The sequence below is a fragment of the Phacochoerus africanus genome, chromosome 11, assembly GCF_016906955.1.
Source record: "Phacochoerus africanus isolate WHEZ1 chromosome 11, ROS_Pafr_v1, whole genome shotgun sequence".
NCBI lineage: Eukaryota > Metazoa > Chordata > Mammalia > Artiodactyla > Suidae > Phacochoerus > Phacochoerus africanus.
In genome coordinates, this window is record NC_062554.1 from 119,172,651 (window position 1) to 119,199,147 (window position 26,497).

The window sequence follows — 26,497 nt, forward strand, 5'->3', positions numbered from 1 at the left end:
AGAGGAACTAGCCAGTTTTGCAAGGGGACCCACTTTTTTTTTTTTTTTTGTCTTTTTAGGGCCACACCCACAGCATATGGAGGTTCCCAGGCTAGGGGTCGAAGCAGAGCTATAGCAGCCAACCTACACCACAGCTCACGGCAACGCCGGATCCTTAACCCACTGAGCGAGGCCACTGAGCAACCTCATGGTTCCCAGTCAGATTCGTTTCCGCTGCACCACAATGGGAACTCCGGGATCCACTTTAGAATCAAGGCTGTCTATTTAATTACTCAACTACTTCATGGACAGGTGTAAATAGATGTCATTCCACATGCTGCACTTCAAGACCACTCACTTTGAAGATTTTGAACTAAGGAAGCAAGAATAAGAATTCAGACACTTTACTGAAGCATCGTTTGCTTTATACTAAGGTTTACTCTAGGACTCCCTTAAGCTTTACTTTACTAGAGAATTGTGAATAATCTCCAAAAATCACACAAGTTTTCTGCAACCCACTGTGGGAAGTACCATACAGTGCATGCTAAGGAATGAGTCATAAAATCAATGCTGTGACCACCTTTGATATAAAATACATGTATGTTTGTTTGGTGTTTGCTTTTTTGCTTTTCTTCTTTAGAGGCTGTTGCCAAAATACTGTTGTGCAGAGGGCAAGAGAAGGCTGTGTATTAGCAGCTCTCTGTCCTGGCTCTTCATTTAGTCAACGCACACTTTCCTTTGCCTCCTGTCTAAGCACAGTAGTGGGTGCAACATGCAGGGATGCACGGGGCCACAAATGACACAGATGCCTTCTATGGGCAAGCTGCTCTACTTCTGTTTCTTTTACTTTAAACTGGGATAAACCACAAAACTGTTCTTGTCAGGAAGACACAAGAATTAAAGCTAATATTATCAGAGAACTTCAGAGTCCCTGGTTCACAGAGAATGAGAATTGGTATGGAGGAGTTTCCATCGTGGCTCAGGGAGCCCCTGAGGATGGGGATTCGATCCTTGGCCTCGCTCAGTGGGTCAGGGATCCTGTGTTGCTGTGGCTGTGGTGTAGGCCAGCAGCAACACAGCTCCGATTCGACCCCTAGCTTGGGAACCTCCACGGCAGGTGCAGCACCCACCCATCCCACCCCCAAAAAAAGAGAGAGAGAGAGAGAGAGAATTGGTATGGAGACAACAGTTTCATTAAATCTCTGGTGATTTTTTTTTTTTTTAACTAAAATGAGTCAAAGAGACCTCTATACTAGTGGCTGCTTCAGAAATCAGTAAGATCAAAACAGTCTGTACTTCAGTGCACAGTGAGCTGAGGGTCCACCACCCCTAGGAATTTTAACATCTGAAGAGTGATCGCCTGAAGAATTACCCACACCACATATATAAAGTAGTTAGTGGGGGCAGGCAGAGCTGAATTTAACACGCGTATAATTTCTAAAGCATTCGATATTGCCAACTAGAGAGTCGAGTCATTTTTTGGATATTTTCCAGTTGGAAATTTTGTTTCTGCTATATTTAAGCACTTCCTGATCTTCCCTCTGCTTCTGTTCCTTCTCGCCCACCCACTCAGCTGTTCTCGTCGACGCCGGTGCCTACAGGAAAAGTGAGCAGCAAAGACAAAAAAGAAACAAGGCCAGAAGGCAGGCAGAGGTCTGGAAAGGTTTCAGCAGAGCCCCGCCCTGGGGAAGACCCCCGCACGCACCTGCGGAGAGCCTCCAGGAAGACATCTCCTCCCACGGTGTCGATGGCCACGTCCACCCCTCTGCTGCCCACCAGCTTCCCCAGTGCCTCCTTCAGGCTGCCCTGACTGTAGTTCACACTGAACTGTGCGCCCTTCTGCATCGCCAGCTTGCACTTCTCCTCACTTCCAGCTGCCGCTATGACCTGCATAAAGAACACAATGCTGGAGTTCCCGTCGTGGCTCAGTGGTTAACAAATCCGACTAGGAGCCATGAGGTTGCAGGTTCAATCCCTGGCCTCATTCAGTGAGTTGAGGATGAGGCATTGCTGTGAGCTGTGGTGTAGGTTACAAACGCAGCTTGGATCCCGCATTGCTGTGGCTCTGGTGTAAGCCGGCAGCTACAGCTCCGATTAGACCCCTAGCCTGGGAACCTCCATATGCCGCAGGAGCGGCCCTAGAAAAGGCAAAAAGACCAAAAAAAAAAAAAAACACACAATGCTTCTGACGGTTCACAATATGTACCAAGAGGGGCTCCCCCCACCTACCCACCCTCCAACCAGCTACCCACCCTCCAACCACCGGGCACTCACCAAGGAAACCAATGTAACTTCACCATCTGAGCATCGGCCTCAATCCAATACATCAGGCCCATCACACAGCCCACCACACTGGTGCCCCATGCCCTCCCTGGCAAGGGGGTTCACATTTCCAGGAATGCTGGAACCCCAACAAGTCTAGCTAGGAGATGGTTCGGGAGACACTCACAGTCTTCTCCAAGTGCAACTTAAAACCACCATTCACTGAGTACCTACTATAAGTCAAGTAGTAAGGACACAAGCTGAATACCAAGCTGAGAGTCAAGAAAGCAGGATCCAGCAGTATGATGCGGAAGTACAGAGAGTTCCAGAAGTGCAAGCTAGAAGTAGCTGACCTAGATCTAGAAGATCAGGACAGGCTTCTCAGAGGGTAAAACATGATTCAATGGAAAGATCTTGAAGTCAGACAGACCAAAGTTCATATCCTGACTCTGCTACTAACTAGCTGTGTTACCTAGTAAGAACTAGCACTTACATAATGCTTACTATGTGACAGACACTATTTTAAATACTTTACATATATTAATAACTCATTCAATATTAATAGCCCAATAATATATACGCTATTATTATCCCCATTTTAGAGATGAAGAAACTGAGGCAAAACAAGTTAGGTATCTTGCTCAAGGTCACACAGCTGATAGGAGGAAAAACTGGGATCCAAACCCAGGTAATTCATTTCTTGAATTCATGCTTTTAGTCTCTATACTGCCAACCAACTTCCCTAAGCTTCAGTTACCTCATTCATAAAATAAGAAATATTTTTAAAGTTAAATGAAGAGTTCCCATTGTGGCATAGTGGAAATCCAATTGGTATCCGCGAGGATGCGGGTTCGATCCCTGGCCTCACTCAGTGGGTCGGGGATCCAGCACTGCCGTGAGCTGTGGTATAGGTCACAGACATGGCTAGGATCCTGCGTGGCTATGGCTATGGCTGTGGTGTAGCCTAGTGGCCACAGCTCTAATTTGATCCCTCCCTTGGGAACTTCTGTATGCCTTGGGTGTGGGCCTAAAAAGACAAATAAAATAAAATTTAAATTAAATTAAATTAAAATAAAAATAAAACAAAAGGTTAAATGATATATTGCATATAAAGCACTTAGAAAACAAAGTGTTAGATAAATGAATCTATTGTTACATACATGCAATCCTTTATTCTAGTTAAACTTCATAAGAACATTAGGGGGGCAAGGATAGTTACTCCCATTCCATAATCATAGACATAGACCCAGAGAGGTTACGTAAGCCAGGATCATCCAGGTAGCAGGTGGTAGAACAACTTCTCAAACCCAGTGCTGCTGACACCAGAGCCCATGCTTTTCCACTCCATCCCCCTGGGAGAAAGCCTTGTCTAAGGCCTGCCAAAGACGGCACACATGGCTGCGGGCCATACCATGAGGAGGTCTGGGGCTTGAGGTCTCCCGAAAAGCTTCAAACACTCAAGAACTGCCTAGAGGTGCCTTATCACTGGGGAGCACCTGCCCGCCCAAGCACTTTGGCCCCCAGGTAACATGCAGAACTTGCATGCAAACGCTTCAGAACACCCGTGCCTTGAAAAGATTTCAAACTGATCTCTAACTCTTTGAAAGCTACCCTCAAATACCCACCCTCTCCCCCGGCCGTGAAATCCCCCAAAAGCTGCATTTCACTGAGGGCTCCCAGCACACAGTGCCACAGAGGGCAGGCACCAGACTAGGCTCAGGCGCCCAATTCCAATCCCAGGATTCTCCCAGGATTCTAGCTCGGTCCCTGCGAGGCCTGCTGTGAATCATTTGCTCTCCTGGTGCCTCACTTTCTTCATCCGTGAAATAGGGATAATAAACACGTACATTCCCACCTCCCAGAGTCTCTGTGAGGACCACGGGTAAGATAATTGCTGTGGAGGCACTTTGAAAGCAACACGAAATGCAGTGAATGGAAGGTGTTATCAAAATGACCTGTTCTAGGGATGGTCAACAGGACCCGCTGTTGTATAGCACAGGGAAAACTACCCAATATTCTGTAACAACCTCTATGGGGAAAGAATCTGAAGAAGAATGGATGTGTGTATATGTAGAACTGAATCACTTCATTGCACAGCAGAAATTGTCGCAACTTTGTAAAGCCACTATAATTCAATAAAACTCTTTGAAAAATGACCTGTTCCAAGTCGATGGCATGAAGATCTTATTTTTGTTTGCTTTTGCTTAAAACTATTATTGCTGCTGGAGAAAATACAGCTTCATTTTAAGATCTGCACTGAAGCAAATTTTTCTGCTTAACTTCTCTAATCAACAGTACAATTTCATCTTCCCAGAAAGGTTCAGTAGTCAATGGTTCGAAACAATGAGACTAATTTTGGTCTCCCACGAAGAGAGGTGCTAAAAGCCATTACTTTTGAGTTGAAATGTGTTAATATTCCATGAGCAGCCTCCTGGTATCCAAGACGGCTTTTAGAACTCACATGTCCTTTTCAAAAGAAAGTCAGCGTGAGAAAAGAGATGCCCCTTGAAGACATTCCAGACCAGTCCAATTATCACCAACCCTGTACAGTATCCTAGCACCTCTGAATATGCCAACTGCAGGCTCCACAGGAACCTCACACTTCCTGTGTCCAAAACCGAACTCATCATTTCCTCCTGGGTTCTCAATCCCAATAAATGGCAAATCCCCAAGTGAACCTAGTTTGCACCTTCCCCCTCGATGTCTAATAAGAGGATCCCTTTCAAGGCATTCCCCCCCCGACACACCTTGCCCTACAGTGGGCACGCTGCTCGTGTGATCTCCATATTCCACAACCACTCTATGAGAAAAGCATTATTGTACAAATGAGGAGACTGAAGCTATTAAGCTAGAGAAGAGCTAGAATATGAGTCAAGGTCAGGCTAACTTCCAAGCCCTTGTTCTTTCAACTGTATTGGGATGCTCTCCAGTTACCAAATTCTCTTCTCCTTCGGTATCTCTCTGATCATCACCTCTGGTGTGAATTGCTCCAGGAGTCTGTCCTACTGTCTCCAGATCACCCCTGACCTTGCCCCCATCCCTCGTCCCCACTGCTACCAAAGTGAACTTGACAAAATGCAAAGATGATCATGTCACTTCTAGGCTTAAAGTCCTCAGCAGCTTCTGAGAGCTCCTAAGAAATGTTCAGATTCCTCAGGGCCTCATGATCTGATCTCTGCCCACCTCTGTGGAATCGTCTCCCACCATTACCCACCCCCACCCTTTGCTCCACAGATGCTATTTGCAAGCCCCTGAAGACATCATGCTTAGTACCAACGTCTCTGTCTCCTAATGTGTCCTCCCACCACTTAAATGGCCTTCACATCCCTTCTTCCTCGACTCAACTACTACCAATCCTGCAAAAGTCAGCTTAAATGTCCACCTGCTCCAAGAAATGCTTCTTCTCTGACACCCACAGCCTCAGAGAAAAGCCTCTGTAGGAGTTGAGTCTTTCATTCCTTCATTCATTCATTCAAGGAATAATTATGGGGAGTTCCCGTCGTGGCACAGTGGTTAACGAATCCGACTAGGAACCATGAGGTTGTGGGTTTGATCCGCGGCCTTGCTCAGTGGGTTAAGGATCCAGCATTGCCGTGAGCTGTGGTGTAGGTCGCAGACGTGGCTCGGATCCCTCGTTGCTGTGGCTCTGGGGTAGGCCATCAACTACAGCTCCAATTAGACCCCTAGCCTGGGAACCTCCATATGCAGAGGGAAGCAGCCCCAGAAAAAGACAAAAAATAAAAAAAGGAATAATTATGGAGTGACTACCAAGGTCTATGTACCATGCATGCTAGGCGCTGGGACTACAATAAGGAATCACACAGACACTACTCCTGCCTCCGTGGAGATTAGAGACCAGTGGGAGGGAGACACTGGGGCAAGAATGACACAAGTCGAGGATTAACACACACTAGGAGACACTGAGGATGCTGTGAGACCACACACAAACAGTCAGGGGTGGGGGGAACATCTCCTGAGGGACAAAGAATACTTCCTCAAAAAAGCAACATCTGATTTTAAATTTGAGGTCCAGGGGGAGACAGTTCAGAGCATTCTAGTGGAGGGAACAGAACGTGAAAGGGCTGTGAAGCGAGTTGAACCAGGTTCTCGTAGCTGGAAGGATAACCCGTCTATTCTTAAGTCCCCTCACTACACTGCAAGCAAACAGATGGCAAGGCCCTACTCCAGGTGGCTTGTGCAAGATTTTTAATAAAAAAATGAATATATTCCATGTTGGAAAACTACAGGTTGGTTTTTTTTTTCTTTTTTTCTTTTCTTTTTTTTTCTTTTTTTTTTTTTTTTTGTCTTTTTGTCTTTATAGGGCTTCACCCATGGCATATGGAGGTTCCCAGGCCAGGGGTCAAATTGGAGCTGTAGCTGCCAGTCTACACCAGAGCCCACAGCAACGCAGGATCAGAGCCGCATCTGCGACCTTCACCACAGCTCATGGCAGCGAGGCAAGGGATCAAACCCGAAACCTCATGGTTCCTAGTTGGATTCGTTTCTGCTGCGCCACAATGGGAACTCCCTGGAGGTATGATGCTTTTAATGGAGAATCAAACATGCGAATACCTTGGCCTGAAGAACATTTGTCGCCACATCTATCACAGCCAGGCCTGTGGCTCCAGCAGCTGCCGTCACTAAAACAGTTTCTCTGTGCCAGAGAAAGATGAGTGTTACTCAAGAAACCAAAAATCATCCAGCAGTAAGATTTCACAAACATTTTTTTTTTTCTTTTTATGGACAAACCCACAGTGGCATATGGAGGTTCCCAGGCTAGGGATCTAATCGGAGCTGTTGGCCTATACCACAGTCACAGCAATGCCAGATCCAAGTTGCATCTGTGACCTACACCACAGCTCACGGCAACGCCAAATTCTTAATCCACTGAGCAAAGCCGGGATCGAACCTGCAACCTCATGGTTCCCAGTCGGATCTGTCTCTACTGCATCACAACGGGAACTCCAGATTTCAGAAACCTGTTTTTTGTTTTTTTGTTGTTTTCTTTTTTTCGTCTTTTTGCCTTTTCTAGGGCCGCTTCCAGCGGCATATGGAGGTTCCCAGGCCAGGGATCCAATCGGAGCTGTAGCCACTGGCCTACGCCACAGCCACAGCAACACGATCCGAGCTGAGTCTGTGACCCACACCACAGCTCACAGCAATGCAGGATCCTCAACCCTCTGAGCAAGGCCAGAGATCGAACCCGCAACCTCATGGTTCCTAGTCGGATTCATTAACCACTGTGCCACAACGGGAACTCCCAGAAACATTTTTAAGGGAGGACATTTTAAACCAAGAAGAGAACTGAGAGTTCCTTGGTGGCCTAGGGGTTAAGAGTCGGGCCTTGTCACTGCAATGGTGTGGGTTCAATCTCTGGCCTGGGAACTTCCATATGTCACTGGTGCGGTCAAAAAAAGCAGAGAACTGAGAGGCCATTGAATTCAACATTTTGTGCACATGTACGGTATATACACGGTCTCTAGCCTCGAGAGTAGGACTATGTACATAAATCCATGTTCATGTGGTCTAGTCGTGAAGACTTTCCAGGTAAGTGTCCCTGATCTCTCTAGGTAGCCTCTTCCTCCTTCCAGTGACAGCCTCCTTTGCACGACTCCAATTTCTGCTTTGTATGTTCTCTCCTAAGACCATTCGTGTACTAAACACTGCAAAGTTTAGAAGGTGATGATCAATGCAGTAGCCATTGCTCAACTAAATCCATCTCTCTGGAGCAATTCTGAGGCCACCAAAAAGAGCAAGAAGCTGTAGGTACACTCCCGGTAAAAGGGGAACTTCGGCACCTCTGCATTTAAAATATCCCAGTTATAAACACCCAGCCAAGCCTCAGAGAAACACATACCACATGTCTCCACTAAAACCACCGTGGAGTTCCTTGATCCTAACCAACTAGGATCCATGAGGATGTAGGTTCTATACCTGGCCTCGCTCAGTGAGTTAAGGATCCTGCCCTGCCATGAGCTGTGGTGTAGGTCACAGACACAGCTTGGTTCTGGCATGGCTGTGGCTGTGGCTGGTAGCTGCAGCTCCGATTCGACCCCTAGCCTAGGAATCTTCGTATGTCGCAGGTATGGCTCTACAAAGCAAAAAACAAAGCAAAACAAAAAACCAACTCTCTAATAAATAAACCAACTCTCTAAAATGGAAAGTTTTCTAGGAGGTGATCTCCAGAGGGGTCAGATTTGAGAGAGAGATTTCTCCAAATTCATACTGACCAAGTTCACAGTCTACCACTTCCTCTCAGACAAAAGGATATCCCCACTGTCACCAGACTCCAATCAGGGGGCCCGCCCTTCCTTTGACCTTTCCTCAGACAGACGGAACACAAGGTAAAGGTCAGGGAAGGGGAAGGGAGGGGCAGGGTCTTGGTGGGCACTTCTGGTATCAGAGAAGGTAGCATCTAGCCCTCTGCTGTCTACTCTCTCCTCACCCAGGCTGGGTACCGGCCCGATGCTCCAGGGCCAAAATAGCAGTGCTATAAGATGCAGGCAGGACAGCAGCCTCTCGGAGGGAGATCCCTTCTGGAATCTGCCACAGTGCCTATAAAAGAGATTACAGTGATTTAGGGATTAAGCACCTGTCCCTGCTCAAACGGCTGCCCAATTCATAATGTGCTTTGACTCCAAAGGGCAACGTATGTCAGGAAATAAGCCCAGTGGCAGTCAAGACCGAGCGAGCTGTTGCACGCTATGGGTTGGGTGCACCAGTCTTCAAAAATCCTAAGGCTGGCATTTGGATCAGGAAGGAACCAGCTTACAGAAGACATAACACAGGCCACTGTAGTATAATGAGTGCACTGGATGGTAAAAAAAAAATGTATCTCCAATAAAGCTGGGGGGGGGGGGAAATGCACCATTTACCACTAGGGGGCACCGTTCACATCCTGCACAACCATTGCCCCACCCCCACCCCAAACCCCACACTGGCTGGCTGCGTTCCCAGGACTCTCTCTTTCACAAGCCTGGTGTTGGGGAGAAATCCATTGCATGTAGCTCAATGCCCCAAACCAGTTTTTCTACCAAAACCACCTATGGTCTAACAGGGCAGCCAGCCTGTTGCTCCAGGACTCTGAAAACAAAACCCTCTTCTTCATTCAAGCACTCAACACAAACAAAGCTCTGCGCAAGGGTTTGATCAAAAAAAAAAGAGGGTTAGCATTTGAAAGACAGAAGTGCTTGGCTGTGAAACAAGATGTAACCAAAAGCATACAAAGAAAGAGAGGGAAAGAAGGAGAAGGAATACGGGACAGATGGAAATTAAAGAAAAGAAGGAAGAAAATGTCATCTCCAAGCATTTATATTGGGAGGTAGGGCTACCTTGTGATCAATGATGCATTCTCCAGCCATACAATTAAGCCTCCTTAAGCCAATAACTCGATCTCCCTGCAAGGAAAACACCAGTAAGGGCACGTTTAGATGCACGCCCTTGCCACTCACGCCTTCCCAAATCAACCCTAAAAAAGAAAGAAAATTTTCCTTTCGGACCCAGTAAGACACAGGTTCCCTTAATTATCTATTCGATGTTGGAGTTTCTGTCATGGCGCAGCGGAAACAAATCCAACTAGGAACCGTGAGGTTGCAGGTTCGATCCCTGGCCTCGCTCAGTGGATTAAGGATCCTGTGTTGCTGTGGCTGCGGTGTAGGCTGGCAGCTACAGCTCCGAATTGACCCTTACCCTGGGAACCTCCATATGCTGTGGGTGCAGCCCTAAAAAAAAGAAAAAAATAATTATCTATTCGGTGTTAATGTTTAGCAAATGATTCGGCCATTTTGTCACTACCCCCATCATGTTGCCAAGCCAAACTGAGCATGTTTTGAAGACGGGCTGGAGTAAAGAAAAGGCTGATATGGAGTTCCTGCCATGGCTCAGCAGAAAACAAATCTGACTGGCATCTGTGAGGATGCAGGTTCAATCCCGGGCCTTGCTCAGTGGGTTAAGGATCCGGCGTTGCTGTGGTGTAGGCCGGCAGCCTGTAGCTCTAGCTCAACCCCTAGCCTGGACCTGCCACATACCGTGCGTGCAGCCCTAAAAAGACAAAAGAAAGAAAGAAGGAAGAAAAGGCTGATATAAATTAGAATCCCAGTGTTGGAGTTCACATTGTGGCTCAGTGGTAACGAACCCGACGAGTATCTATGAGGATGTGGGTTTGATCCCTGGTCTCCCTCAGTGGGTTAAGGATCCAGCATTATCGTGAGCTGCAGTGTAGGTCGCAGACACGGCTCGGATCTGGCGTTGTTGTGGCTGTGCTGTAGGCTGGCAGCCAGAGCTCCAATTTGATCCCTAGCCTGGGAACCTCCATATGCCACAGGTATGGCCCTAAAAAAGCAAAAAAAGAAAAAAGAAAAAAAGAAAAAGAAAAAAAAGAAAGAAAGAAAAGAGTCCCAGTATTAATTTTCTTCCCAAGAGGCTGAAATTTGGGGATTCTCTATCCTCGCACTAACTAAAAACCCAGGTGCTGCCTTTTATTAGTAATAAAAAGTTTATCGAAGCCGGGAACCTGCACGGGCTTCGTTCCCCCCATTCAGAATCAGTTTCTACCCCTTCCATCTCGTTTTCCTTTTGGTGTCTGTTGGCAAAGACCAGGAGAAGCAAGGCCCTTTGGCTACAAATGAAGTCAGCACATTTCTCATAGCGATTTTTCACATCAATTCCCAAGCTTTCAACTGATTTACCTCTTTCACCGAGTGGACGTCTCTGCCTGTCTCCAATACTATTCCAGAGAACTCCATTCCTAAAGCAATTTGTTTAAAGATCAGGTTATCTGTAAAGCCGAGCACCAGGGAGACAAGAAAACCCTAATCAACAGCCTGTCCCATGAGCTTTCTGGAGCCGAGAGGGTTCGTGTTCCTCCCACCCGGGAAGAAGGTAAGAGTGTGGTACCCAAAGCACGGGAACGAGAACTCAGATTTCATGATCATCATCTGAAAAGCTACAACAGTCCCCTTCTCACCGTGACACAAGTGAAACTTTCAAGAACGGGCAAGAGCACAGAGAATCACGGGTACACAAGCTCTTTTGACCCTGACCACTGGCGCCTTGGCCTCCTAAAGCATTCCAATGACAATATTCATCAGATGGTTGTTTTTGTTTGTTTGGGGTTTGGGTGTTTTCTTTCACAGCTGCACCCGCGGGCATATGGAAGTTCCCAGGCTAGGGGTCGAATCAGAGCTACAGCCACCGGTCTACACCACTGCCACAGCAACACCAGATCTGAGCCGCATCTGTGACCTACACTGCAGCTTGCGGCAACACTGGATCCTTAACCCACTGCATGAGGCCAGGGATCGAACCCACATCCTCATGGACACTATGTCAGGTTCCTTACCCACTGAGCCACAAGGGGAACTCCCATCATACAGTGTGTATCTGTATACCTGTCTCCTCTTCTGGACTGTGAGGCCCTCAAGGACATGAACTATAGTTTATCCTACGGTACTTGGCTCAACAAGATGAACCGGTGTTGTCTGCCCTTTCCTCTTCCACCTCCAAAATTTCTGAATTTAATGATCATCCATTTTCCACTTGAGCTGCCAGAAGAATAACTCAATTGAGTATGACATCTTCTCCCCTATCTGGCATGTAAGCAAATACAAACGGGGAAACAGTTCCAACTGCTGAGACCAAACCAAATACCCTATGGCCACAACACAGCAACTGTTTTGCAATCACTGTATGCTTAATGCTAGCTGTCTGTATAAAATATACCTGAACTATAGACACACTATATCTACATCTTTTAATAAATTTCAACAATAAAAATCAGTCACTGGTCCACACATTCAGGATCTAAATGTAATCGGATTGGGCATAAGGCAAATCTGAGCATGAGCTGCTAAGAAATGTACAAACTGTTTCTTCTTTCTGATCCCTTGGTATTCGGTTTCTTTGGGAATGTATTTGCGAGGACTGAGTTTTAGCTGCAACCACACGTTTATGATCTTTCAGTGAAAAACCAAAATCGAGGCACTGTCAAGGAATGAAAGGGAAGGACTAGGGCCAATGATGATGCTGATCAGAATTCTGGGGAACATAATGGCATGTAAATTTGTATGTGGTCATTTACGAATTTTTTAAGTATTTATGGAGGGGTGGGTGAAGTGGGTGAAGGAGATTAAGAGGTACAAACCTCTAGTTATAAAATAAATAAGTCACGAGAGATGTAATACCCAGCACAAGAAATATGATCAATAACACTACGATAACTCTGTACAAGGACACATGGTTTCTAGGCTTCTTGTGGTGACCCTTTCAGAATGTATGCAAATGTCACATCACTACAAACTACACCTGAAACTAACATAACGTCAATCGTATTTCAATCAGGGAGTTCCCGTCGTGGCGCAGTGGTTAACAAATCCGACGAGGAACCATGAGGTTGCGGGTTCGATCCCTGACCTTGCTCAGTGGGTTGAGGATCTGGCGTTGCCGTGAGTTGTGGTGTAGGTTGCAGACGCGGCTCGGATCCCGCGATGCTGTGGCTCTGGCATAGGCAGGTGGCTACAGCTCTGATTTGACCCCTAGCCTGGGAACCTCCATACACTGTGGGAGCGGCCCAAGAAATGGCAAAAAGACAAAAAAATATATATGTCTATCAATCAAACAATTATTTAATGAGCCAGATATAACAGGGCCAGTGGGCAGGGGGAGAGGAGGTAACACCAGCAAGACAGTCACATGAATGTGACTAGAATAATCACGGCCACAGCCCTTGTAATCTAGTGATTTTCATTAGCACTGAGACTGACAAATCTGCAACACCACTGACAGCAGGCAAGTACCACCACCATAGTACCTAAGATGAAGCACATGGTTCTGAAAGTTCTGTTATCTTCTTTACCTGAAGCAGGCACTTGGCCCCTTCCTACTCACCAGGTATGAAAGGAAGTCGGGGCCTTTCCTGATACTGACCACGACATACCAAAATATCAGCAAAGTTAACTCCAGAGAAATGGACATCAACTCTGACCTGCAAAGGAAATAGAGCACAAGGAAGAGCAGTACACATCCATGAAGACAAAGTTCATTCAATTATACCATAATACTTACTGAATGCGTACTATATGCCAGGTACTGAACTAAGTACCAGTGTACAATCATGAGACAAAATGGACAGGGTTCCTGCCCTCATGGAGCTAGCTAAAACTATGGTCAAGGAGACAGATATTAACCAAAGGATTATGAAGACTTATGTATTAAATTACAACTCCTGGGAGCACCTATTGTGGCTCAGCAGAAATGAATCTGACTAGCATCCATGAGGACGCAGGTTCGACCCCTGGCTTTGCTCAGTGGGTAAAGGACCTGGCATTGCCGTAAGCTGTGGCGTAGGTCACCAGACACAGCTTGGATCTGGCATTGCCGTAAACTGTGGCATAGGTCGCCAGACACAGCTTGGATCTGGCATTGCCATGGCTGTGGCGTAGGCCAGCAGCTATAGCTCTGATTTGACCCCTAGCCTGGGAACCTCCATATGCCATGGGTGTGGCCCTAAAAAGACAAAAAGAAAAATAATTTTTAAAAAATAAATTACAACTCCTACACAAAATGTTAAAGGTACGGTGCACAAATATAGGGTGCTATGAAAGCACACACTGGGGAGTTTTGACCTTTGGGGGAAATAAGGAGAATCCCCTGCAAAAGTAACACTTGAACTAAGAACAGCTAAGAGTTAACCATCCAAAAGGGTGGGAGCCTGGCGCAGACAAAAGCAATGACATGTGCAAAGGCCCAGGGGTGAGGACAAAAGAAAAAACAGTGAGTTTAGAGCACAAAGAAGAGAAAAAGAGGGGGCTGGAGGGCAAGCCCCACACCATCCAAGGGTTTGTAGGCTTCCTTGAAGATCTTGGTCTTCCTAGCAGGAACAATGTAAGCCATTTAAAGACTTTAATCAGAGGGTAACATGATCAGCTGTTTGGGGAGGCAGACATCGGAGAAGCTGGTCCTAGACTGCCTACCTTCTATGTTCCTTGAAGTAGCTAGAGGGGAGGCAAGCCTGCAGCAGTTTCTCTAGACTTTGTTAGGCAGTGGTTCTCCAAGTGTGGTTCCCCAGACCACCATCTTCGGTGTCCCCTGGCAGCTTATTGAAAGTTCAAAATCTCAGCCCCAACCTACTGAATCAGCAACCGTGGGGAAAGGGTGTTCCCTGGTAGCCTAGCAGTTAAGGATTTGGCATTATCACTGTTGTGGCTCAGGTTTGATCCCTGACCTAGGAACTTCCACAGGCAGTGGGCGTGGGGAAAAAAAAAAAAAAAAAAAAAAAAAAACTCTGGGGACAAAGCCCAGTGATCTTTACTGACAAGGGTGATTCTGATGCAGCCTGACGTTAGATCAATAAAAATCAACAGGGCTTGGAATCACAGAAGTAATCAATCCAACTCATCAGGGCTTGGAATCACAGGAGGAAATGCAGCCTCAGTGACATTCTTTCATTTGTTCATATTTCCAATTTCATACAGAGATGGCCGTATTGGTGAGGAGATATTTTATGGGCACAATGCCTTCATTCAACAATGTCTGAAGCATCTGCCACACACCAGGCACCATTCCCAACTCTGGGAACATAATGGTAGATAAAACCTGTAGAGTCCCCGCTCTCATGAGCTGATTCCTGACACAGAAGTGTCTGGACAAATAACAGAACAAAGGAGCCCTGCCCTCAAGCCTACGCACCCTGTGTGCATGACACAGGTGTTGGCGTGTATGGCACATATACATCCTCAAGCCACGCTCCACCTTGACTCAATGAGAACATCTTTCAGCATGTGAATCCCAGGAAGCAGACTGACTGCTATCCTGCACTCACCCAAATCATCCACTGAGTCACAGGGTCCATGTCAGGGATGCTTCGGGGCTGCAGCCACATTCCTGTCTCTCACCAGGGGCCCCCAACCCCGAGACTCACTGCCTGCTTCACCCTGTCCGAGGTTCTCGTTCTCCACAAGAGATGACAGTGTCACCAGGGTGGTCGACAGGCCAGGCCAACGTGACAATCATATTTCCCACCACCCTAATTGCGGGTACATGCCCACAATCCTTAACTAAGCCCCGTCACCCCAAATCACTGCAGTATACCAGAGGAGGGCTCAAGATGCAGCAGCTTGTAAATACAGGGCATTAGCGAGCTGGCTGGGGGGAGGAGGGAGGGCAATGTCACATGCTGACACTGAAGGAGAGGAAGCAAAGGATGGGATCCATTTTTCTGGGTTAATCAATAACTTTCAGGGGGTTCCCGTCGTGGCGCAGTGGTTAACAAATCTGACTAGGAACCATGAGGTTGTGGGTTCGGTCCCTGCCCTTGCTCAGTGGGTTAACGATCCAGCGTTGCCGTGAGCTGTGGTGTAGGTTGCAGACATGGCTCGGATCCCGCATTGCTGTGGCTCTGGCGTAGGCCGGTGGCTACAGCTCCGATTGGACCCCTAGCCTGGGAACCTCCATATGCCACAGGAGCGGCCCAAGAAATGGCAAAAAGACCAAAAAAAAAAAAAACTTTCAGTTGGTTATGCAAAGTCCTGTGTAAATCAGAATTCTCTGTTTCTAAGGCAACAGCTCTGGCTGTTTCAGGGAACAAAACTTTTTGCACTTTGCACTTCAGCTTTTTTTGTGACACCCCCCCCACCCCACCCCACAAAAAGGGCCTTTCTAGAAGCCCAGCTCAAAGTAACCCTTCAGTCCACTCAGGAATTGGGTAGGGACAGGAGCCCGCAGGATGTGGGTGGTGGCCCTGTGGAGAGAGTGAAAGTGATAGGGATAGAGCAGGATAATTAAATAAATCCCAGTAGGGGATTAAAAACAGGCAATTTTAAAGGAGTTGGGAGGCTCCTGTAAACTAATGACCACTGGGGGGAAAGAATCCAGTAAACTAGCAACGATCTACTCTACCTTGAAGGAAGATCAGGCACATTCAAGTGCCAGAAACACTCAAGCCACAAGTGCTGCTAGTTAAAACACAGGACAATAGAGCCTGAATCTTGTTACATGAAGTCAGAGTTAATAGTCCTTGAAGAGTAGCATTTCTGCCAAGACAGGAATGTAGGTGAGGTGCAAAGGGAAAGACACTAGGTGAAAGGGGATATTATACCAAAACCTGAAATGAATTACCAAATTTTAGTATGTTACCACCCTTTTGCTGATACACATATGATTTAAGTTTTATTGAAGTATAGTTAATTTATACATAGATTTAAATAGCACTATGACTGCTGGGTTAAGCTATGTGGGGTCAAAGAAGGAACTAATGATGTGGCCTTGACTTCTGCCAGAGATTGAGGAAGAAGGTGGTCTTCGCTTCCTACGTTTCTTTCGTTTATAAAAATTAATGTGTCCTCTCAGTCCTGGGACACAGCCTGCCTTCTCAGATCTCTCACAAACCTCCTGTGCTAATAAACTCACTCTGCCTGTCCCCTTGTCTGTCGGGGTGCAGAGCCGTCAGTAAGTCCCGACATTAGGTGGGCGGTTTTAATTAAAAACAAAAACAAAGTCCAGTGGGTTCAGTCCCCTCCAAGTCAGAGACAGTGGATACGAGCCCGAATCTGAGGTGCAGGTGGGTGTTAAGTCCCACCGAGGAGGACTGCAATTTCAAAAGGGGCGTGCAGGGGTCCGGAGCCAGGCGAGTCACCCTACCTCGTGGGGCCCAACAGGACGGGGGGCGACCTCCTCAATTGCCAGGGGCTGCTTCAACTCGGAGCACAGCACGGCCCGGTAGTGCCGGCTGCAGCCTGGCCAGGCCCTCCTGCAACGCAAGACAAAGCTTGGGTTACGGGGTTCGAACCCGGGGTTGCCTTTGGGGGCTCGGGGATGGGTCAGAGTCGCACCTGCAGAGCCACGACCGAGACAAGTACCGTGCCCACGCCGCCGTCTCCATGGCCCCGACCAAGTCTCCGTAGGGGGACAGTCCCAGCGCAGCAAGAAGAGCCGGGCACCGCCCACCCCATCCAGCCCCGCCCCGCCCACCCCATCCAGCCCCGCCCCTGCCCCGCCCCTGCGGGCGGACTGCAGACCGGAGCCTGGGACCCGCCCCAACGCGACCCGACCCCAGGCTGGAGGCGGCGGCCGGGCTTCTCAGTGCGCCCGTGCCCCCTCCCCCCGCCCACCCCGCCAGCTGGAGCCCGTTGAAGGGAATGGGGAGTCCAGTAAACAGAGATACCCCGAGATGAACTTTTGTTGGTATTTTTGGTAGCAAATTTGAAGTTTTTTTTTTAAATAATGATTTTTATTTTTTTCCATTACAGCTCGTTTACAGTGTTCATTGGAGCGATTTTTAAAACCACACGTGGAGGTTCTTGTACAGAGAACAAACCAGTGTTTCCCCAGGGGGGAGGGGCGGCTAGGGGCGCGCAAGATGGGGGAAGGGGCTTAAGAGGTACAAACTATTATGCATAAAATAAATAAGGTACAAAGACGTAATGTACAGCATAGGGAATATTACCAGTATTTTAAAATCTCTTTAAATGGAGTATAATCTAAAAAGATACTGGGAGTTCCCGTCGTGGCGCAGTGGTTAACGAATCCGACTAGGAACCATGAGGTTGCGGGTTAGGTCCCTGCCCTTGCTCAGTGGGTTAACGATCCGGCATTGCCGTGAGCTGTGGTGTAGGTCGCAGACACGGCTCGGATCCAGCGTTGCTGTGGCTCTGGCTTAGGCTGAGGGCTACAGCTCCGATTGGACCCCTAGCCTGGGAATCTCCATATGCCGTGGGAGCGGCCCAAAGAAATAGCAAAAAGACAAAAAAAATAAAAATAAAAAAAAATAAAAAGATACTGAATCACTATGTTGTACACCTGAAACTAATAACAGTATAAACCAGCTATAAGGTCAATAAAACAATGAATAAATAAGGGTGGGGGAGGGTCTTGTGCAAGTGTGACATCCTAAATGCATAAAGGCTTTAATTTCTGCCTTCAACGTCTTTTTAGGATTCAATACTTGTCATGCTTTTCTCACACAGGGCTGCTTACACTAAAACTGCACAGTTCCTAGTAATCCAATGTTAAATGATCCTACACAAATGCAAAGAATATTTTCAATTAAAGTCATCCCCAAACCTGGTAGTTTTCCTTTCCTGACACCTATGTTATGCCTGGCACATAGTAGATGCTCAGTAATTGATTCAATGATAGTATACCTCCTATGTGAACAGGTATGCTCTGGGAAAACTGAGTGACAATATAATCTGTAAAATATTACAAAACTAGGTAGATCTCTGTTGCAGTGGTAGCCAAATATTAATGTATTAGCAATATTAAAGAATGTTATCCTGGGAAGGATGTTTCATTGACAGATAGCTTTTAAAGAGAGTATGGCATTGGAGTTCCCTTGTGGTGCAGTGGGTTAAGGACCTAGCATTGTCACTGCAGTAGCCCAGGCTGTGGCATGATCCCTGGCCTGGGAACTTCCACATGCCATGGGCATGGGAAAAAAAAGAAAAAAAAGAAAGAAAAAGCATGATGTCTTTAAATAGACATCTGGTCAAAAAGTGTAGAGCCTCTGAGTTCAAGTCCAACTCTACCACTTATTTCTAAGGCTTTGGAGCTCCTCATGGCTGTGGAGCCTGGCTCCTCCCCCATAAAGTGAAAGCATTGGGCAGAATAATCCCTAAAATTATTCCATTTCCATTTTTTGATGAAAACAGGAGTCCAAGAGAGCATAGAATGATAGAACGAATCAGGAATGGAATAAAGAAACGAATAAAGGAACGATTAAGGAATGGAATAAAAAATCAGAAAGCAAAACTGAAGTAGGAATGAACTTCCGAGATTAGGCTTAAAGGCTTTGGTGGGAATGAAGTCAAGAGCCAGTTTCCACCACAGGTGCATAGTAGGGGGTCACTGTAATCTTAAGAACACTCATGGGTTATTTGAAGTAATTTTAGCCTTGCCTCCCTCAGGGAGAAATGCAGGGAAGAGGAACAAGGACCAGAAGGTGAGAAGATAGAAAAACTTAATTATTTCCAATGAGACCCTTTGTAAACTCCTAATCATTAGGCATATAAAATCAAACCAAGTATGGTGAAGAAATCTGAACTTTATCATCATCAAAATGAACATTCTGGTTGCCAAATAACAGTGAGCAAAAAGAGAACTCAAGTTTATAAAGTGTGAAACCAGGATTAATCTGGGGATGAAATGAACCATTACACGTGGAAAATGTCATGGAAAATATTAAGCATTTATACAAGACATAAAGCAAGCAATTTTTAAAATTGAAGTATGGGTGATTTACATAAAGCAAGCAATTTTTAGTTGAGCTCCTTGAAAGCAGCAGCCGTTTCTGAATCTCCTTTATGTTTGCAGCACTTTGCACTATGCAACACTTTGAGGCACTTAATACATGTTTATCAACTAAATTGTTGAATGAGCCCTCAGTTACCTAGTGTCAATTTTCCAGATAATTGAAAGTATCTTTAAGCATCAAATTTTAAACATTTTTGATTAAGTATTTTTATGGAAATGTTTTCTATTGTCATCTTCATAATATCCTTGTCAGTCTCAGGGAATATGAAAATCAGTGAGTTTGGAGAAATCCATCAATACTGTATTTTGCATTTGTAAGAGTATCTCTAGAAAACAGCAAAAGTCTCTTTAAGAAGAATCTTGGAAGGAAGATGAAAGCATCTTAGGTAATTGAGGTGATTTTAAGCACTTATACACAAAATAACTTTCACTTTTCCAAAGAGCTTCAAAGTTAAGTGATAAGGCATTTAGTAGTAGTTGCTATGGTAGCAAAAGAAATATTTAGCTTCTCCATCAATGTCCTGCCACCACATCACACCGACTAGTTTTGTTACTGTTTCTGGTTATTTTGTTCTATGGGGCGGGTGAGGTAGGAAAATGAACAAGAAGAATAAAATTTGAGTCCTGGGGGAGAATAAGACCAAGCAGCTAAATCTGAACTAATCAGTCCTCTGGGAAGAAGGAGAAGGGATCTATAACTGCCCTGCAAACCAGTTTGAGGGCTCATTAGGAAAAGAGTAACAGATGACTCTTCCTTCTGGTACAACTCACATGAAGAGATAATATTTAACATCCAGAAGCTGCTGGAGGGCTGAGGGTGAATATGCTAACAGCTATGTTTTTACAGAATAGACCAACAAGATACAAACAATATTAGCACCATACAGGACTATGCTGAAAATGTGAAAGTGGCCCCCATAGTTAAAGGTCTTTGGCAAATAGCTTGTCGGCTCCTTTAGAGCAGAGACTGTGGATCCTAGCAGCTCAGTTTATCACCACATCTAGCACAGAGCAGGCACTCTGTGTGCTAGGAAGGTAGGAAGCCAGGAACCCCACAAGCTGGGTGGGAGAGCACATTACTATGCAAAGCCAGATCCAAAAAATGTTAAGGGGTCTTGCACCCATCTTCCTGCCTACAGCTGCCTGGCATAACCTGATCTTTTTTCTGACTAGTTCAGTATTGCCATTATAGATATGTTATTATCTCCTACCAAAAAGATGCCCCCAAGATTCTTGCAGTGTGTTGTACTTTGCCTTTTCATTGAATTCCTCCAGATTACTCTTTCTGAGTGTGGCAGTTGGGTTTAGTTTTCATCAACCTCAGAGATGGACTTTGGGCATTGTTATATGTGACACACATTAGCTTTCTCGTCTATTCCAAGAACCATGTAAAATTTGCTACTTAATTTATTTGTTCCCACAGTCGTGGAATCAGAATTTCAGAGCTGAGGTGGAGCATCAAGATAATCCAATCAAACTCCTTCCTTTACAAGTGAGAAAGCAGAGGCTCAGACAGACTGGCCTCGAGATCACACTGTGGATTAGTGATTGAAGTAGCATCAGGATCTGCCCTTCCCGACTTCTTGGTCACTTCTCTGTCTATTGACCTCTTTAGATTTCACGGAACACCCTACATCATAATAATATTTCACATTGTCCAAGTACTTCGCAGATTTCAAATCACTGTCACCCAAACTACATTATCCTGCCAATGATGTGAGTGACAATGATTATTGCTAGAAATACAATAATCACTCACAATGGTCACTCACAACAAAACCATCACTAAGTGCTTTTGCATCATTTCATTAGTCCTCACGATCGTCCTATTACTAGGAAACTATTATTGTCACTCTTTTTAGATCAGGAATGCAGACAAGGAGGTTAAGTAACTTGCCCAAGGCCACACAGCTAGGAAATGAAGCCGTTTAGAAGCCTCCTAATTGCCTGATGCCAGAACCGGCCACCCACTGTGCCCCCCTCATAAACGCTCTCCTCAGCAGACAAAGAAGGTATTGTACCATACATTTTAAAGCCATGCTTTTTGCTTGTAGTTTTAAATTCAATTTTATAGGAATTTTACAGTATTCAAGCCTCGAAAATAGATGAATTCCCTGGAGGAGAGAATAGAAAGAAAGCAGCCCTCTCAGGGATGTCTGCAGAAAAAGGGACAAGAGCAGGAAGAGAAGTTAACACATAATTAGGAGTGCTACCCTATTCCTTACAGCTACAAGCCTGTAGTAGTGATTGTATTTAAATGTAAACTAGAGTGTGTAAGATTAAAACTGTGATTATGTAAAGTGGTTTTCACACTCACACACACACTCACATATACACACACGCAGATAGGGTTTTAATGAAACCATGTGCTGACTGGTTGCCTGGTTACCAGCCATCACTTAAGCAGGGACCAGCAGGCATTTGGGCTAAATTCCTGGCACTCAGATGGACGAATGTGGAAGCAGCGGTGACCTCGGCAATGGCTGCCATGGCCCCCAGAACTAACCACCGATGTTTGGGGCAGGGATCTATTTTCCATCTTAAATCATTCTTATGAAACTAGTTTACAAGTTCCCAAGCATTCTGGCAACTTTATGAAAACTTTCCAACCCCACTCACTTCCCCAGAGAGAACACATTCTTCCCTTCCACATGTCCCCCTGTCACCACCCCCCACCCCCCAACCCCCCCAGCTCCACCGCAAGAGCTTTGTATCAACCTGGATTAGCTCAATAATCTCATTGTTCAGGTGGTATTATTCATCTGTTTATCCCAAAAGCTGAGCTGTGAGCTGGTGAAGGTTCTGGCCACAATGTAGTGAAAAGGATTTAGGCCTTGGCATCAGATGTACCTATGTTGCATTCCTGGCTTAGCCCCTCGCTCATTGTGACCTTGGGAAAGTTATTTAACCTCTCTGAGCCTCCATTTTTTTTCAATAATAATACCCTCCTCAGGTAATAGTCGTGAGAATTAAACAAAATAAGCCAGTTCCCTTCATGACTCAGTGGTTAAAGAACCCAACTAGGATCCATGAGGATGTGGGTTTGGTCCCTGGCCTCACTCAGTGGGTTAAGGATCTGGCATTGCTGTGAGCTCTGTTGTCACAGACATGGCTTGCATCCCACGTTGCTGTGGCTGTGGTATAAGCCGGCAGTTGTAGCTCCAATTCGCCCCCTAGCCTGGGAGTTTCCATATGCTGTGGGGACAGCCTTAAAAAAGAAGACAGTACATAGCAGCCCTCAGCAAATGGCATCTCTTATTATGAAGACAGCTCCTGGAGTTCCCGTCGTGGCGCAGTGATTAACGAATCCGACTAGGAAGCATGAGGTTGCGGGTTAGGTCCCTGCCCTTGCTCAGTGGGTTAACGATCCGGCATTGCTGTGAGCTGTGGTGTAGTCTGCAGACGCGGCTCGGATCCTGCGTTGCTGTGGCTCTGGCTTAGGCTGGGGGCTACAGCTCCGATTGGACCCCTAGCCTGGGAACCTCCATATGCCGCGGGAGCGGCCCAAAAAAAATAGCAAAAAGACAAAAAAAAAAATGAAGACAGCTCCTGCCCTTGAACCTCTCACCATCAAGTGCAGGGAGGCACACATAAATAGGCCTCTAAAATGCTTGTGACATGTCCTGTGACAGAGGGCTGCAAAGAGGGCTGTAAGAGCCCCGAGAAGGTCGACCTACCAAAGAGCATCATTTCAAGAAAGCCTCCCAGAGGAAGGATGAGGAGCAAATAGCTAGACAGAGGGCATCACTAAATGTGTCCGAGGCAAAGGGTGCACGCAAGAAAAGCTGGCACGTTCAAGGAATTGCAGGTGGTCGGTTATGACTAAAGTTATGGTTTGAGTCAGAATAATGGGGACAAGTCTAGAAAAGCAGATGCGCACAGGTTTTGGAATCAGACAACTTGAGGAATTCCAGCTTCACCACTTTTCATCCATGTGACTTCTTTCTGAATCTCAGTTTCTCCATTTGTAAAATGACTGTGATTCCGCAAACTAATGGAAAGTGCCTAGCACAAAATATACAGGTTTGTTTGTTTGTTTGTTTGTTTTTTAGCGAAAGCAAGTATTATCTTCTTTTTGGCCATGCCCACAGCATGCCTAAGTTCGGGGGCCAGGGATTGAACCCATGCCACAGCAATGACAATGCCCAATCTTCTTCCTTTTTTTTTTTTTGTCTTTTTGCCATTTCTTGGGCTGCTCGCCCCCATGGCACATGGAGGTTCCCAAGCTAGGGGTCAAATCAGAGCTACAGATGCTGGCCTACACCACAGCCACAGCAACGCGGGATCCGAGCTGCATCTGCAACCTACGCCACAGCTCATGGTGACACCAGATCCTTAACCCACTGAGCAAGGCCAGGGATTGAACCCGCAAGCTCATGGTTCCTAGCCGGATTCGTTAACCACTGAGCCACAACAGGAACTCCGACAAGCCCAATCTTTTACCTGCTGTGCTGCAAAGGAACTCTCATAGCAAGTATTATTTATCTGTTTATCTATAATGAGCTTAGTGGCTGGCTCATTATGACTGAGTCATGGAAGGATGAATGACTAGGCAAATTCATTCATTTATTAATAGCAATATTCATTAGCCACTATCCCCATGCCAGACACTGTTCTAGTCATTGGGAATACAGTAGCCAACAAAACAGAAAAAACTCTCTGTCTTACTGTGACTTGCAGATCATGAATTGAGAGGGACAGGCACTGGTATCCGTGAAGGGATCTACTTTGTAGCCCAGGGAGGCTCCAGAGTTATCTGATTAAAGGCTAATAAACCAATAAAGCAAGTTTCCAAGTTTCCCAGAGGTCTGGATGTGAGTCCCACCTCCTAACGAGGAGGATCTTGTCCCCTCCCTTAATCGCTTCTCACTTATCAACCCCCAGCTTCCTGTTGTGATCCAGAGGAACTGGTGAGTTGTGTTGTTTGGCAGGAAGAAATGTCAAGGAAGGCTCAAGTCATTCTTGGGCTCTATGTCTGAAGTCGGGGCAAGAGGAAATAGGAAATCAGGTCACACAAAAGGGCTATGGAGAGGGTGATTTGCCTATCTCAGCAACCAGGTGATAAGTGAGCTCAAATGCCTCGTGATGCATGAGGGTTTATTTCAATAGCAGGATAATCATATTCACATGTGTATATCTCATTACAAAAAGGGTTCCCCAGGAGATCTCATTTAATCCTCAGAAGGACTCTACAAGGTAAGAATTAACCCCATGTAACCCCATCTCTCTCCTTTATTTTTTACTTTTTGGATTTTTTTTGTTTCCATCTCTCTCCTTTAAATGAACTCCTCCCTCTCCACTGCCTTCTGTCCTGTGGTATATAACTCTATCTTCAATCAAACAAAATCAACAAAAATCTTTGTTCACCTCTCATCCTTCTCTAACCCCTATTCATCTCTTCCTCACAGCCAAATCCACTGAACATTAAGAATATGGTCCTTGGGAGTTCCCGTGGTGGCGCAGTGGTTAACGAATCCGACTAGGAACCATGAGGTTGCGGGTTCGGTCCCTGCCCTTTCTCAGTGGGTTGACAATCCAGCATTGCCGTGAGCTGTGGTGTAGGTTGCAGACACGGCTCGGATCCAGCGTTGCTGTGGCCCTGGCGTAGGCTGGTGACTACAGCTCCGATTCGACCCCTAGCCTGGGAACCTCCATATGCTGCGTGAGGGGCCCAAGAAATAGCAAAAAGACAAAAAAAAAAAAAGAATATGATCCTTGGATGGAATTACCATATTATCTAGCAATTCCACTCTTGGGTATATTCTCACAAAAAATGAAACCACTAATGCAAAAAGATACATGCATCCCAATATTCACAGCAGCACTGTTTACAACAGCCAACACGTGAATGCAACCCAATTGTCCATCGACAGATGAATGGATAAAAAAAGATGTTGGATATATGTACAATGGACTATTACTCAGCCATAAAAAAGGAAGGAAATTCAGCCATTTGCAGCAATGTGGCTGGACCTAGAAAATATTATGCTTTGTGAAATAAACTAGATAGAGAAAGACAAATACTGTATAATATCACTTACATGTGCAATCTAAAAAGTAAAACAAACCAGTGTGGAGTTCCCATCATGGCTCAGTGGTTAACGAATCCGACTAGGAACCATGAGGTTGCAGGTTCGATCCCTGGCCTTTCTCAGTGGATTAAGGATCCGGCGTTGGCATGAGCTGTGGTGTAGGTTGCAGATATGGCTCAGATCCCATGTTGCTGTGGCTCTGGCATAGGCTGGTGGCTATAGCTCTGATTAGACCCCTAGCCTGGGAACCTCCATGTGCCGCGGGAACAGCCCAAGAAATGGCAAAAAGACAAAAAAAAAACAAAACAAAACAGTGAATATAACAAGAAACAGATTCACAGACATAATGAACAGGTTCCAGTGGAGGGAGGGAAGGGAGTGGGGCAAGATGGGGGAGGGGATTAAGAGGTAAAAACTATGTTTAATAGACATAAGCGACAAGGATATATTGTGTAGCACAAGGAATTATAGCCATTGTCTTGTGATAACTTTCAATGAAATAGAATCTGTAAAAACACTGAATTACTGTGCTGTCCACCTGAAACCAATGTAATATTGGAAATCAACTATACCTTGCTAAGTGAAGTACATCAGAGAAAGACAAATATCATGAGATCACTAATACATGGACTCTAATAAAAAATGATGCAAAGCAACTTATTCACAAAACAGAAACAGACTCAAATATTTCAAAACCACACTTATGGTGACCAAAGGGGAAACTTTGGGGGAAGGGATAAATTGGGAGATTGGGAGTAGCATATCCACATTACCATATGCAAAAGCAGTTAAGTGACAAGGGCCTATTCCATAGCACAGGAAAATCTATCCAATATTCTCTGATAGCCTATATGAGAGAAGAATCTGAAAAAGAATGGATATATGCATATGTATAACTGATTCACTTTGCTGTACCCCTGAAGCTAACACAACATTTTAAGTCAACTATATTCCTATAAATTAAAAAAAATAATAACTGT

General features: G+C 45.7%; 1 protein-coding gene across 4 annotated transcripts in view; it reads right to left on the reverse strand.

The window, feature by feature from the left end:
* The window catches only part of LOC125111392 (quinone oxidoreductase-like protein 2), a 41,157-nt gene extending 23,986 nt beyond the window's left edge, over positions 1-17,171 (reverse strand). For all 4 annotated transcript variants that reach the window (XR_007130859.1, XM_047753337.1, XM_047753339.1 and 1 more), the window contains exons 1-8: positions 17,067-17,171; positions 16,876-16,984; positions 13,126-13,222; positions 10,929-10,987; positions 9,573-9,638; positions 8,687-8,796; positions 6,814-6,895; positions 1,685-1,866 (exon numbers count right to left, since the gene is read on the reverse strand). Coding sequence is in view for 3 of the 4 variants with exons in the window: in XM_047753337.1 (XP_047609293.1) it covers positions 1,685-1,866; positions 6,814-6,895; positions 8,687-8,796; positions 9,573-9,638; positions 10,929-10,987; positions 13,126-13,222; positions 16,876-16,984; positions 17,067-17,116 (755 nt within the window). In the remaining variant the exon portion in view is untranslated. The remainder of the gene's footprint in view (positions 1-1,684; positions 1,867-6,813; positions 6,896-8,686; positions 8,797-9,572; positions 9,639-10,928; positions 10,988-13,125; positions 13,223-16,875; positions 16,985-17,066) is intronic.
* Positions 17,172-26,497: the final 9,326 nt, after the last annotated feature.